This window comes from Dipodomys ordii, unplaced genomic scaffold (genome assembly GCF_000151885.1).
Source record: "Dipodomys ordii isolate 6190 unplaced genomic scaffold, Dord_2.0 Scaffold3, whole genome shotgun sequence".
Taxonomy (NCBI): Eukaryota; Metazoa; Chordata; class Mammalia; order Rodentia; family Heteromyidae; genus Dipodomys; species Dipodomys ordii.
In genome coordinates this window covers 18,107,419-18,122,496 of record NW_012267219.1, presented here as the reverse complement: position 1 = coordinate 18,122,496, position 15,078 = coordinate 18,107,419, and the positions used below count along the sequence as shown (strand labels likewise).

Below are 15,078 nucleotides of genomic sequence, written 5' to 3'. Positions count from 1 at the left end.
TGAGGGAGTCGGGATCGCCCGGCGCCCCGGGGGTCGCTCCCTTCGCATCTCGTCGGCGGCGGCCGCGGCCCGAGCCGGGTGGGCGGCCCGAGGTGAGGACCCGGCCGGTCCCTCTGGGAACATGGCGACCGGTGGCTACCGGACCGGCGGCGGCCTCGGTGGCAGCACCACAGACTTCCTGGAGGAATGGAAGGCGAAGCGCGAGAAGATGCGCGCCAAGCAGAACCCTGCGGGCTCGGCCGGGGCGCCCGGGGGCGGCGGCGACCCGGCCGGGAAGCCCTCCGTCGGGGCGCAGGCTGCCTCGGCGGTGGCCGCGGCGGCCAACGAACTGAACAACAACCTCCCAGGTGGTTCGGCCGCACCTGCCGGCCCCGGCCCTGGGGGCGTGAACTGCGCGGTGGCCTCCGCCGCCGCCTTGGCCCGGGCGGGTCCTCCGGGCCTGCGGAGACCCGAGGACGACCCCCCTGCCGTCGCTGCCTCCGCCTCCTCGGGGATCCCGACACCCCGGGGCGACGAGGAAGACCCTGACGGCGCCCCGGAGAAGGGCCGGAGCTCGGGCCCCAGTGCCAGGAAAGGCAAGGGGCAGATCGAGAAGAGGAAGCTGCGGGAGAAGCGGCGCTCCACCGGCGTGGTCAACATCCCCGCCGCCGAGGTGAGCCGGGCGGGGCCGAGCTTGGGCCCGGGCTCGGCGGGGCGCGGGCGGGTGTGAGTGGGGGCGGCCTCCTGCTGCGTCTCCCGGCTCCGTGCTCACTCCCTCTCCCGCTCGCTCTCTAGCTCGAGTCCGGCCGGGGAAGGACGCTTCCTGGGAAGTTCCCCAAACCCCAAGGGCGACACGTGCTCTTTTCTTTTCTTCCCTTTTCTTTCCAGCCTAAGTTCTCACAGCTTCAGAATACTAGAAAAGACTGCTTTAGAATACTGGGAAAAAAACAAACTTGTGGCTCCAGGGCTAGCCGACCGGACGGATCTGTGTACGTTTGATCAGTTAGGAAAATTGATTCATGGCTGTGATGATGGAGTTTCCCACGTGCCCCTGTCAAGTTATCAGATTGTTTATCTCTTCCCTCTTAGCAGTGTTTACCAGCACCTGTAAAGAAAATGTAGCTTTGGGAATCTCCAAGACAGCTTTATCTGCAAGGAACTCGGGATGAATGTATCCCATCCGCACCGGATCCTGTATAAATCAGCTCTTTATAAATAGAGTTCTCCAACAGACTTCTTTTTTTCTTTGAGTGATAGTTAGGTCAAGAGGGATGCTGTAACTCACGCTTAGAGATCTCATCTTGTATTTAAGTATCTGAAAAACATTTGTGATAGCTGTGCTTTTTGTGTGCATGTTTCTGGGATTTTTGATGAGTCTAAAAACATTTCTGCAGGCAGCTGCTGCAGCATCCCATTAGATACAACCCCCCCCCCCACACACACAATTGTATGTAGTGTATAATCTACATAATCAATTTGAATCAACACAGAACAATCCCAGACAAGTTTAGGCAACTTTATAGCTCCTGTGTTTGGAACTAACTACCTTATTTCAATCAAGTACCACAATTTTTTCTGAATGACTTTTTGTGTTTCACATTTCCCTCCTTTTCCTGGCCTAATTTACTCAACTTTGCTATCTACTAAGTAATTATTTTACTGACTGAGTCAGTGATGGGGTGTTTGCCAAACATGCACAGAGTCCCAGGTTTCATCCCTAACTTTGGAGGGGCCTGGTGTGATTTCACAAGCCTGTACAGCAGCACTTGGGAGGCTGAGATGGAGAGTCATGAGTTCAAGGCCACACTGGACTCATAGCAAGACCTTGTCTTGAGGAAAAATTAACTTTGTGATTTAAGTGAAAGTATTTGCAGTAATACACATCATTTTTAAGTATTAATATGATTTCTGTACCTAATGTGTGTCAGTAGGGTGAGTTCATGTGAATAATTTTAGAGAATTTTTTTAATCAGCCAGCAGAACTGTCCTCTGTGTTTTGCTACTTGAACCAAATATCTGTTATTCATTAAATTGCTTTCAAAGGAATTTATAAGAGGTAATCAAATTTCCAGTTTTTTTAAATGTAAAAATATGAAGATTAAGGGGAAATTGAAGACAAGACTTGGAAAAAGCTACATTCCTCAACTCTAAAAGTAGCTTATGGGCCAAATAAAAGAATTTGTCATTTTTAATGTTTTCTCATTGTTCATCTGACAGGGGTCTTATTTTGGGAAATATCTTGGCAGATGTTAAACTTCACTTTCTGTCTGGCTGCCTGCTAAAATTATTTTTTTGAGTACTTTAAAAAACCAAGTGATGTTCACTAGGGGAAATCTTTAGGGTATATATTGGGAGATCTGAAGAGGCACCCTTTGTTAACGCAACAGGAACCTAGTGCTGAGAATGTAGATGACTCTCCACTACAATTGAGTCTAATGCTCTGGAATGTTTTTCGTTTGGGTGTTGGCAACTCCTAAATTTAATCTTCCTTAAAAACAAACAACCCAGGGTACCATTTTTTTTTTCTTGTCTGTGGAATTTGAACCTTTTTTATTGACTAGGGAATTGAGGACTGCTTTCTCTAGTGGTAACTAGGGCTCTCTGTGTTTCAAGCAGTAGGAACAAACAAAACAAAGTAATATTTTACCACAGTATCTAATTAGCAGGCATATTTCTTGAATGCCTCCTTTCTAGGTTTTTCAGGCTTTTACTGCAAAACATAGAAGCTAGTCCTTTCCCATGTCTTCATATGGTTGCATATTTAGAATTACATACCATTCTAGTTTTCAACAGTGAGAAGGGGTTTCTTGTGTAAAACTGGTTTTAAAAAGTTATATTTTACAAAACTTCCAGGTATTAAAAATATTGTGAAAGGACTGTCAGTAGTTAAAAGTAGGTATATTTCATCTGATGTTGAGTAAGACTTTTCTGACTTCAATACAATATTCTCAACCAAGTTTATATTAGACTACCATACGGTTAGTTTGCAGAGGACTTATTGGTGGTTAAGAGTTCTTTCAAGAGGTACATATTGAACATCTATCTGCCTGCCGCCTTCATTGTGGCTTTCACTAACTCATGTTATTAGTGACAGGATTATTTAATATCGTAAAGGTAATATTGTTAATGGCAGCTAAAGATACTAAAATCAAGTAGCAGATAGTTTTATTAAGGAAAGCAGGTTAAAAGCTGAAACTGACTGATTAGGAGATAGGGAATAAGGTGGGTATTGTCTGATGACTGTAATAGTCCTAACACCCAGATGCTCCTTAATGAGAAAACTTTACTGGTTCTCATTATTAAGTTAAAAAAAATACCCACCTTTTCCCTAGATTTTTACTTTGTCTGTTTTTATTTTACTTTACTTTTTTGGTAGTGATTAGTCTGAAGTAGATAATTTGGCTGTGGCAACATACTTCCTACTAGTAATTTTCATGTGTGTGTGTTAGATCAGACAAATGTTTACTGACATGTCTATTCCAGACACTATCTTATGCAAACTGGAGAAAACAAGAAAAATAAGGCAGCCTGTATTCTCAGTGAGTAAGGCTGTAATCTAGAAAGAAGGATAACACATAATTATATGGAAAAGCTAAAGTGCTATGTAACAGTTTAAAAGCATGGTAATGAAGCATATAATTGATTATATTCGACTACTGTGTGTTCAGAATCTTGGCTTGAGTTATACATGTTTCTATACCTGTGTATTTATGCATATATCCTCACATGCATCTATACACAGATACAGTACTTTAAATATCAGAGTGTAGTAGTTAACTTTGGCACCACAATGAAACCACGTGCTGATCTTAAAATAAATGCTCCCCATACTGATTCCTTGCCCTCTCTGCCCTCCACTCCCACTCCCTTATGATTTAATGGGTCTGGGATGGATCCCAGGCATTAATGTTTTTATAAGTTCCCCATGTAATTCTAATATGAGTCCGGGTTAAGTTAGGCTGCAATCTGGGGATACAGGAATGAGTAGAAAACAGGCCCACAAAGTGCTCTCAAGTAAAATACGGAAATATGGCAAACACACTTCGTCTCTGAGTAGCATACCTAATTCACAGAGAAGTTGAAGATAACTTCCCAGACAATTGTGAATGCATTCTTATGGTGTCTGTGAAGTTACTGCCATTGTGTAGATTTACATGAATAATAGAGGTAGTTCCACAGAGAATAGAAGCTTTCCATAGGTAATGATGACACTAAAATTTTGGTTTAAGTCTAAAAAGTAAACCTACATTGAAAGCTTGCATTTGTGTAGTGGTGTAGTATTCAGAATACCAAGCTCATCATACCAATCTCGTGGTGCTGATTTTTATTTTTTGGTGTGTCAGTCCTGAGGCCTGAACTCAGGGCCTACGCGCTGTCCTTCAGCTTTTGTGCTCAAGACTAGTGCTCTACCACTTGAGCCACAACTCCACTTCTGGCTTTTTGGGTAGTCAGTGTTTAAGACTAAGTCATCTGATAGTTTGGGTAGTTTAGTAGGTAAGAGTCTTACAGACTTTCCTGCCTGGGCTGACTTCCAACTGCAGTCCTCAGATCTCAGCCTCCATTTAGGAGGCTAGGATTATAGGCATGAGCCACCAGCACCAGCTCCTATTCTTTTATCGCTTATTTCCAGAGGGGGGAATGAAGGCATAGAGAGTAAATGCCTCAAAATTCAGACGTGCAGTTATTTGTCACCTCATAAAGATTGCATAGGAAGAAAATGTGGTTTGTGTAAGTGCACATCTGAAGGAATTTTTAGAAAATTAATCTGCCTTCCATTATTTAGCATTTTCCTTAGATTTTTTTTCCCTTAACTTTTTTTAAATCACAGTCATCTTAAATAATATAAACATCTAAATGAAGGAAAAAGTGAAAGTGTGGAATTGAATAGAAATTAAGGTCAAATGTGAAGTCTTAGATATTGCTTTCTGGTCTTTTACCCTTGAATCTAAGTTTACTTGGCTAGATTTTAGGCCATCAGCAGAGTATAAAATTATTTTTGGCTAGCAATTAAAGAATGTGAATTTTTATATTATTTAAACGATACATTTTTCTGTCAGGATTGACTGTCTACTCCATAATTTAAACTAGAATAGCAAAACAGAAAATAAAAGAGCATTTATTATGCCGAACACCCTTCCACAGAAACACAGTGTAGGACATGATTATTCAGTGTATTTATTGAGTATTTCTGGGACATGTTCTACTTGGTAAGCTGTAAATCCAGGTAATTTAAGAAATAACTTTTGGTAATCCCATTATGTTCCAGATTGTCCACCTTGCTATGTGATGAGTCACGAGATAAATTAAAGATGACTCAGAGTTGGAGAAAATTTGACTTTTGAATGGGGTCAATATAGGATAGTAAGATGCTAAGTTTGACTGTTGTAAATGTTTGGGCTCATTGGTAAAGCAAATTGAAATTTCAACATTATCAGGATTTGTAGTGTTTTGTTTGAATTGGGATGCTATTTCTTATAAAAATAATGATTATTAACACAGATGACTTTGATAGTATGATTATTGTCAGTCTCTGTTCTAAGCATTTTGCACATAATGGTGCATTTAATTGTCACTACAGCCCCAAAAGGAGGTAGGGCAGAGACTGCAGGTTACTAACTTTCCTTAGCTTATTTGTGTAGTGACAAGTAGAGGTAGTTTGCATTCTCAGTCTTGTCTTTACTAATTGCTTTATTATACTTGACTGTATTGTATACACACCATGTACATAGTTTAAGAAATACAAAGATATTGTGCTAAAATTTAAGATACTTATATAATTACTATAAAAGATAAAGTAGGATTTTGTGGAAAAAATTGAGAACTAAATGTTAAATATTAGCTTTAAAATTCTGACTTAAAATTACTATCAAGCTTATGGCTTGTTTATGTTCTTCATTGTTTTGATGTTGGTATTTTGCAGGTATGATATAAGCAGAAAGTAGTTATGTTTTTAATAGTACTGCTGATAGTGTCTTAGAGTTTAAAGTTATAGCATTTGCCTATATATAAAGCTCTGAATTCCCCAGCATAGAAAAAAAATGTATACAGTTTTATTATTTTTTATACAAAATTGGGCAGAAAGTGCTTTTATACTTTCATCTTAATTTTTTTATTATCTCTTCAGAACTTGTGGTATGTAAGTTTTAGTTCTCTATTTAGTAAAGTGTAGTATGCAAGCCATGAGAAGAGAATAAGTTAAAATATTTATTACTCTTAAATTTCATAGAGGAAAGAAATGATAATGGACTGTTCTCAACTTAGTATTCTCAAAATGTGGGCATTAGTTAGTTTTGACTTGATATAAAGGATATTTAACTGATTAGAATTTCTTAAGTTTATGTCAGTGTTTACATATCTTTTATGGAGATTGCAGAGTTCTATCATCTTACTATTTGAGAATTGATTTATAGTTTTAAATATGCAGTTTTAGTCTGCTTACAGGTTTACTAATAAAAATTAAAACAATGTCTTAAAAGATGTGGCTGGGGTTAGGTTATGGACCACTTGTGTTAGTGTCACCTGTTTTATTTATTTATTTATTCCACCACTGCTATGGCAGTGGTGGAAATGAAGAGATTGACATGAGAGGTATTTTCATTAGAATTAAAAGTCACAAAACTGGATGCTTTGAGCTGAGAAAGTCTTTAGAAATTATCTAGTCAGAAAAACTGTAATCTGAACATTGGGAGGCTGAAGTATTACAGGTTCAAAGTCCAGCCTGGCTATATAACAAGATCATGTCTTTAACCTGAAATGTTGCATTGAATTCCTTTGACCTACTATTGAAGATAATTTCTTTTTGAAATTGAGATTTTTTAAAAAAGGACCATGACCTTTAAAAAAAAGGAAGAAAGGAACTAGCTTATTTATTTGTTCATCTATTTGTGTTTATTTATTTGCTTATTTTTTTTTTTTTTGTGCCAGTACTTGTGTTTGAATTCAGGGCCTTGAACTCTCACTTGACCTTTTTGCTCATGGCTGGTATTTCTTCTTTTCTTTTTGGTTGTGGGGCTTGAACTCCGGGTCTGGGCAATGTCCCTGAGCTCTTCAGCTCAAGGCTAGTGCTTTACCACTTTGAGCCACAGCGCCAGTTCCAGTTTTCTGGTAGTTAACTGGAGATAAGACTCTCACATACTTTCCTGCCGGGGCTGGCTTTGAACTGAGATCTTCATATCTCAGCCTCCTGAGTAGCTAGGATTACAGGCATGAACCACCGGTGCCTAGCTCATGGCTGCTACTCTTTACCACTTGAGCTATACCTCCAATCTGGCTCTTATTTTCTGGTTAATTGGAGATAACAATCTTGCAGATTTTTTTTCCCCAGATTGGCTCAAATCATAATCTTCAGATCTCAACATCCTGAATAGCTAGGATTACAAGTGGAAGCCACCTTTGGTTCATCACTATTTTTTATTTTTTATTTTTTTGGGTCCGGTCGTGGGGCCTGAACTCTGGGCCTGGGCACTGTCCCTCAGCTCTTCAGCCCAGGGCTAGTGCTCTACCGCTTGAGCCACAGCACCACTTCCGGCTTTTTTTCTTTTTGCTTATGTGGTGCTGAGGAATCGAACCCAGGGCTTCAGGCATGCAAGGCAAGCGCTCTACCACTGAGCCACCTTCCCAGCCCCATCATTATTTTTTAAGCAGCAGCATTAAGTAGTCTTCACAGAATGTTTTTACTTCAAAACTTAGATATTTTAACCTCATCTTTATCATTTATAGCAGATCTTACCTCTAGAAGATCTTCCCACTGCACCCACTGTCATTTTAAAATTACTTCCCACTCATTGGAGATCACAGATCTGTCATTTTATTCCTTTCTCAAATATTCAGCCCTGCTTATTAAAGTTCATCATACCATGTATGGATATTCTAGGGGGCCCGGCTCTATAGCCTTTTTTTATTGATTCTCTTTTAGTTGGTTTATTCGGAAGCATTTGTCTGCTGTGTGCCTCAGTGTTCCTATAATTGTATTCACTAAGGAACTGTTGGAAAGAAAAAAAAAGGAACTTTTGTATTCTCTCAAGGGGGACAAAACAACCACCCAACCAAAACAATTAAAATTAGGTGTGATAAGAACAGTGATGGAGGAAAGGGCTAATAGTGAACTAGCAAAGAAGAGGGGGTCACTACTTAAAGGAAGCCTTTACACAAAATGAGCCCTGACTCTTTCTTGCTAGAAGGGTTTTTCCAAGTAAAGAAGGGACCAGTACATTGTATTTAGGTAGAGCAAATAGCATGTGCAGAGGTTCAGCTGTAGAATTACAGCTTTGTAGTGAATGTCTTCTGTGTACCCACCACTGAGTAGAGGGCTTTCCATGTGTTATTTCTCATCTTCACATTAATTCACAAGACAGCTTTTTTTTCACTTTACACGATCAGGAAGTTGAGCCTGACTGAAGTGTTGTGACTTGTCTAAAGACTGTGCTGGCAAAACTTGGCTTTGACTCCAAATCTGTTTGGATGCCAGTGCACACATACTGGTTATCATTGTTGAAAATAAGAGTGATATGTTCTAACAAAGGAAACCTTAGTGTGCAGAGAGTTGGTGGTGAGAGTGAATGGAGAAGAGTTAAAGAGGATTGACTTGTTATGGGGATCCCAATGATATGCTAAGGAATTCAGAATGTATTCTGCTGTTCTTTGTGAGTATTATTGACTGGACATTTCCTCCCCCTGTACACACCTGTTTATACAATAACTCTCAGAGCTTCTGGAAAGGAAAAAGTTTGCCTTCCTAATATGAAATAATTGTCCAGTAAGAGACATATCTATTCAAGAGTATTGAACGACATAAAGTGGTGTAAAAATAATGGACAGGTAGGAAAATAAATTGTGAATTAGAAAGAAAGTGTGGGATAGGATGTGGCAAAGTGATACTAAGTGATTCTTCTGACTATAGAAATAAATGTGCTGATTTAAATAGGTGAATAATCCAAATTCATTGGAGAGGACAGAATGCAGTGGAATTGAAGGACTCTAGTGATGGTAAGTTGCTAGTCTGCTGTGATTGTACCCAACCATGGAGAAGTGTATTAGTTTAGAAGTTTATTAGTTTGTCCTGCATGAATATCAAAGCAGGCATTTATTGAACATTTAGGTTCTTCCTGTATTTTTGAATGTCTTTAAAGGGTGAGATCATTGTCTTTGAATTTTTTCCTAAAAATTATTTGTTTGGTTTATATAAATATTCCTTTCCTTCCTTCCTTTCTTTTTCCTTTTATATATTTGGGGAACTAAGATTCTTTTCTAAGTCACATTTTAAGAATGTATTAATGATAAAAAAAATGCCTTCTTGGTGTAGAAGATTTATAATAAGACCACATAATCAGGATTGTGCAAGATGAAATGTAGACTACCATTTAACTCTGACACATTTCTTATCTTTATTTATTGGGATTAAACTATATGTACATATTTAAAACCTTTTCTAAAACTTGTTTTGAAAGTAGAACTGTTAATCATTTCTCTTTTAGTTTATTATATAAATGTGATTCCCATAATGATGACTGGAATTTGTAGTTTTGAGATCTAATTTCTGTAATTATTTTTTATACATATAACATGAATATTTAGATATGTAGAGATTTAATCATTTTGCAAATAGTTACAACATTTTTTTTGGGGGGTCCGGTCATGGGGCCTGAACTCTGGGCCTGGGCGCTATCCCTCAGCTCTTCAGCTCAAAGCTAGCACTGTACCACTAGAGCCACAGCGCCACTACGGGTTTTTTTTCGTTTTGCTTATGTGGTGCTGAGGAATTGAACCCAGGGCCTCAGGTATGCAAGGCAAGCTCTCTACCACTGAGCCATCTCCCTAGCCCTAGTTACAACATTTTTGTTATCAGTATGCTATGAACATTTTTGTATATCTATAAAAACGTGGCTGTCTTGTTATTCTTAGTGACTATAGAATATGCTATAATTTGGATTTTCCAGTATGTTGCCTTGTTAGTGTATGTTATATGTTAGACATTGTACTAGCCCTTTTGAATTGCTGCTTATAATTTCTTACTATTAGTGTCAGGATTTGGACAAATTCAAAGTTCGAGTAATTTATAACTTGATTTTGTTACTATTCCAAGTTTGTGTGAATGATAATTGTTTCTCGTTATCGTCATACTGACTTTTTTCTGTGTCAGTGGGTTAGGAAAGTTCATTCTCAATCAGTACTTAGTATCTATGAGACGAAACCACACCAAATTTTAACAGATAATTTAATAAAATTGTTAACTAGGGAACAGAGATGTAGATGGGAATACTAAGATATCATGGAAGTACCAACTAGAGGAAACATTTTTTTACTTTTCAAAAATTAAGAAAATTAAATTTTAAAAGTTGTAAAAGTTTACTGAGAAGAAAAGTGATGAGAAAAAAATCTAGAAGCTTGTTGAGCTTGTGGGGCTGAGACTCAGACATCTGAGAAGGAGGCATTGTTTGCCTGGTCCTGGGTTACTGAGTTTGAAAGAGGGGCTCAGACTCAGATCTGTGAACAGGGGCCTCCAACTCCCTGTTCTGTAGACTCTGGAAGGCTGGCTCAGCTGCTGCTACTTGAATGAGTGCTGTCAGAATGAAAAAGTGAGGCTTAGGTGAAAGGGACAGGGACAGGAACCAGGGAGAAAGGAAGTCCCCAGACGCAGAATTGAAGGAGCAGATCCTCTCTCCCTTCAGCTTCCCTCTAGCTTTTTATAACACAAAGATGATTAAAGTGGCTCACTTAATAATTGTGGTGATTGAGAAAGTTGACTTCCAACTGCCTATTTGATAATATTGAGAAATAAAGTGTTCATTATTTCAGTTGTTGTCATTATATAGAGGGTGTTTTAAAGGGATCCTTTTAGAGATTACACATGAGTAGTATATTTAGAGATGAGATATATTGGAATTTTGCTTCCAGGTAATACAGGAGGAAGCAGTAAATAGAAGTGTCAGTGAAACTGGAGATTGTTGAAACTGGTGATGCACAAATGAGTACACGTTTTATTGTTTTCTGTTTTGCTGTGTATGTGTGAAATTTTCTAGAAAAATAAGTCTTGGAGATGCATGCACGTTGAGTTGTGTGTGTGTGGCTGATGCAGACAGTATGTCTAATGATAAGGACTATGGAAAGGAGTAAATGGGGACATAGGCTGGACAGTGGGGACTACAGGGCGGTGATGGAGAGCAGTCACGGACAGAACCTCAGGAACAAAGCTTTTGAATTGAGATCTGAGTTTTAGGAGGGAGCCATTCATGTAAAAATCAGGATAAGGAGTTAAGGTAGAGGTGGAGGGTACAGAAATTGAACAGGCTGTGAGGCAGGAGTTGTCTTGCAGCTTATACTGAAAAGGTGTACTTACCTAGAGTGATGTATGTGAGACAAGGAAGACCGATACCTAATACAGGCCAAGTGTTTTTAAAAAGAAGCAAATCAAGTCTACCGTTGACTTTCCGAAGTCTTAAACTTTCCGGAGGTACTTAGAAATGTTTATTTCTTATTGATTGATTGATTGATTCAATGTAATTTCAGAATGCCAAATTGTCTAGAAGTGATTATGTGCTTTTTGCCTGGATTCATTTCTAGATGACAGATAAGTTAATTTGGAGAAGCTGCTTTTACCTTAAATGCACAGAGCATAACACCAGTGTTTAAACCTTTCTTGTATAGTTGAATTGAGGTTCAGTAGCCCACATAAGTGGCCTACTTAAGATGGCAAACTGATCAGGGAAAAGAAAAGTTACAGTAGTGAAATGTAACATGTAGCATAGTCATCGAACATTTAATTTGTAGAATAATCTGACAGTGACACCACCTCATCAAGCAACCTAATGAGGCTTACTAGTAAATGATTCATATATTACCAAGGGAAATAAATTTCCTTCTAGCTTAAAACATTAAGAACATTCTAAAAATTTTTATAGAAAATTATTGTAGAAAAAAACAAGTAGAAGAAAAAAAGGTAGTGAAAAGAGTCTTATGGATGATTGTAGCACCCACTTTCAACAGTTATGAATTCAATAATTATCAGTTTACGGCCAATTGTATTTTATCTGGCTTTATAAATTCTCATTTTTAGGAAATCCTAGATAACTATTTATTTGTAATCAGCATGAATTTATGAATGATAAGGACTCCTGTTTTTTTTATTACCACAGTGCACCTAATATGTAAAATATATACTTGGTTTATTTTTCAAATATTTATTTTTCAAAAATTTTTTATGCTTTTGCACTCTACTGCTGTGATCCTATCGCTGCCTCCCAGATAGTAATTTTTTTAATGTCAAATATCCACTGTTCAAATTTTTATGATTATCTCATATGTCTGCTATATTTTGTCCAAAGTCTCTATGCTGCAGTTGGTTGCTGTATCTCATATTTCATATTTCTTTCAGTTATTAATGTTCTTTCTCTCACTCTCGCTCTTTGCAATTCATTTGTTGAATAAAGCTGGCATTTGGCCTTTGTGTTTCATACAATCTGGATTTTGCTGCATTCCTATGTGGTGTTCAATGTAATCCTTGGAACCTTTTATATCCTATAAATTGGTAGCTTTAAACTAGAGGTTTGATCAGATTTGCCTTTTTTTTTAAATGCAAGAATACATCATAGCTACTCTTCTTTTATCAGAGAGCATTTAAAATCTGGTCCATGCTCTTTCTATGGTGTTAGAGTAATTAACCAATTGTCAGATGAGCTGTAACCAAATTTTTTAGTCTAGATACCTTTAGATACCTGATGATTAATACTGTTAAATGAATTTTAGTTTATGTTTAAATATCACTTGTTTACTAGTTTTTGCCTTATTAGATATTTAAAACTGATGGAAATGCCTTATTTACTTAAAAATAATAAGAAACCTTTTGCAAGTTGGGTGCTGGTGGTTCACACCTATAATCTTAGCTACTCAGAAGCCTGAGATATGAGGATCACAATTCAGAGCCTGTCTGAGCAGGAAAATCCATGAGACTCTTATCTCTAGTTAGCCAAGCAAAAAGACAGTAGTGGGACTGTGGCTCAATGGTAGATCACCAGCTTTGAGAGAAAAAGCTGTAAGGGTCAGCATTCAGGTTTGGAGTTCAAGCCCCAGTATCAGCACACACAAATATCATGACACCAACAAATAATCCATTGCATATTTACATGAATAATAGTTTTTGAAACTATTTGCTAAAATAAAAACCTAAAAGATTGACATTGTTTTATAATTTTGTAGCTCTCTTAATTGTCCTGCTGAACAGAAGATAGCTGGATTCTCCTATCTGCTTCATTATTCCATTTGTTGTGAATCACCTATCGTGTAACCTTTGTAGAGAATAAGATAGGGTGGAAAGGTCAGGTAACAGATTAGTATTGTGAAAATGATTTTGACATGTAGACCTGGTAAAAGGATCTTAGGGGTCTTCAGAAGTACCTGGACTATGTTTTGATAGATGTTGGCCTAAGTCCAATTTTACTAGTGGTTGCAAGATCGGATATTCTGATTTTATATTTTTTCCTTTATAATTTATAAATTTCCTTTCATTAGCAGCTTAATTACCTTGAGACACAATTTTGTACAAATAAGGAAAGCTAAGAGCTAGAACCTTTATTACATTGTTTCAGCACACGAGAAAGGTAAGAGAGGACTGAACCCCATTTGTACTAATTGAAGGCACTTCCACTTAGAGAGTGATACAAGTAAAGTAAGGCCTCTGCTCATACATTTGAGTTGCCCTCTTAAATTATTAACATGTAGTTTGTGTCTTAACAGGTTGCTTATTTAGTACTATATCAAATAACATAATCTAAGAAACTTGCTTGAGGAGTCTAACCGATAGGAATCTTTCAGTTTATCAGATGCTGTCACCTGTTTGCTTCCTTTATAGAAACATTGTAAAGATTAAGAAGATAATGTTTTTGAATGGCTTAAAGTGCTCTTTTATTGTGAACTTTTATTGTTAACTGCATGGGAGGAAAAAAATATGGGCTGTTAGGGTTTGTAGAGTTTGGCTGAAGTTTTTTTTTTGCCTGTCTCTAATTTGCTTCCAGAATTGCTTCCAAATTTTGATCAATCTTGAAGCAAGATTAGGAGTTGTAAATTGTCACAAATGATAAAAGCCAGAGAATGGAACTTGGAATGGAATGAAGTTGAGAGAGAGGAGATGTATGTCAGAGGAGCATGAGCAATAGATTAATTAGGCATAATAAATTTTTAATTTTTGCCCTTAAACAAAAATGAAAGGGGAAGGTCATCTTAATTCCTTACTTGTATATACTTGAGATGAAATGTGAAGTCTGTTTCCTTGTATTTTAATTGACTTCTGGAATTTTTATGATACGATAGAAATATGTTGAGATGAGTTTATTGAGCCAACTATCTATAGATCTTAAATATTTGGCAGTGTAAATAGTTATTTAATGTGGGTTAGTAGTAGGAACGATGTGAGTTGAAGGATGGAAGGAAGCTGACCCAAGTGGAATAATCTGTCAGCATAATAAATTTTTTCCAGTTAAACTTATTCTGTTGTTTTGGACTTGAAAATTGTTTTAGAGATAAGAACTTAATATCATGGTTATGGGCTGGGAAGGTGGCTCAGTGGTAGAGCTCTTGCCTTGCATGCCTGAGGCCCTGGGTTCAATTCCTCAGTACCACATAAGCAAAAAGAAAAAGGCCAGAAGTGGCGCTGTGGCTCAAGAGGTAGAGCGCTAGCCTTGAGCTGAAGAGCTGAGGGACAGCGCCCAGGCCTAAGTTCAGGCCCCACGACCAGACCAAAAAAAAAAAAAAAATTGTGGGGCACCAGCGGCTCATACCTGCCAACCTACCTACTCAGGAAGCAAAGATCTGAGGATCATGATTTGACTAGCTGGAATAGGAAAGTCTGTAAGACTCTTACCTCCATTTAGTCACCAAAAAGCCAGAAGTGGAGCTATGGAGTTATGGTTCAAGGTGTAGAGCACCAACTTTGAATGAAACAACTAAAGGACAGTATTAGGCTCTGAGTTCAAGCCCTAGTATCAACACATACACACACACATACACACACACCCACACACATACACAACACAAATTAAAAAAAATAATTTTTGTATTTATACAATATTTTTGAAGAAAATTGATTGAGAATCCTATGAGCAATATTAT

The 15,078-nt window shown here is 38.1% G+C and overlaps 1 protein-coding gene across 1 annotated transcript in view; it reads left to right on the top strand.

Moving 5' to 3' along the window:
• Positions 1–7: 7 nt before the first annotated feature.
• Pawr (PRKC, apoptosis, WT1, regulator) overlaps positions 8–15,078 on the top strand; it is a 69,322-nt gene continuing 54,251 nt past the window's right edge. The window contains exon 1 of the mRNA XM_013022148.1: positions 8–652. Within this exon, the coding sequence (XP_012877602.1) occupies positions 122–652 (531 nt within the window). The 5' untranslated portion in view covers positions 8–121. The remainder of the gene's footprint in view (positions 653–15,078) is intronic.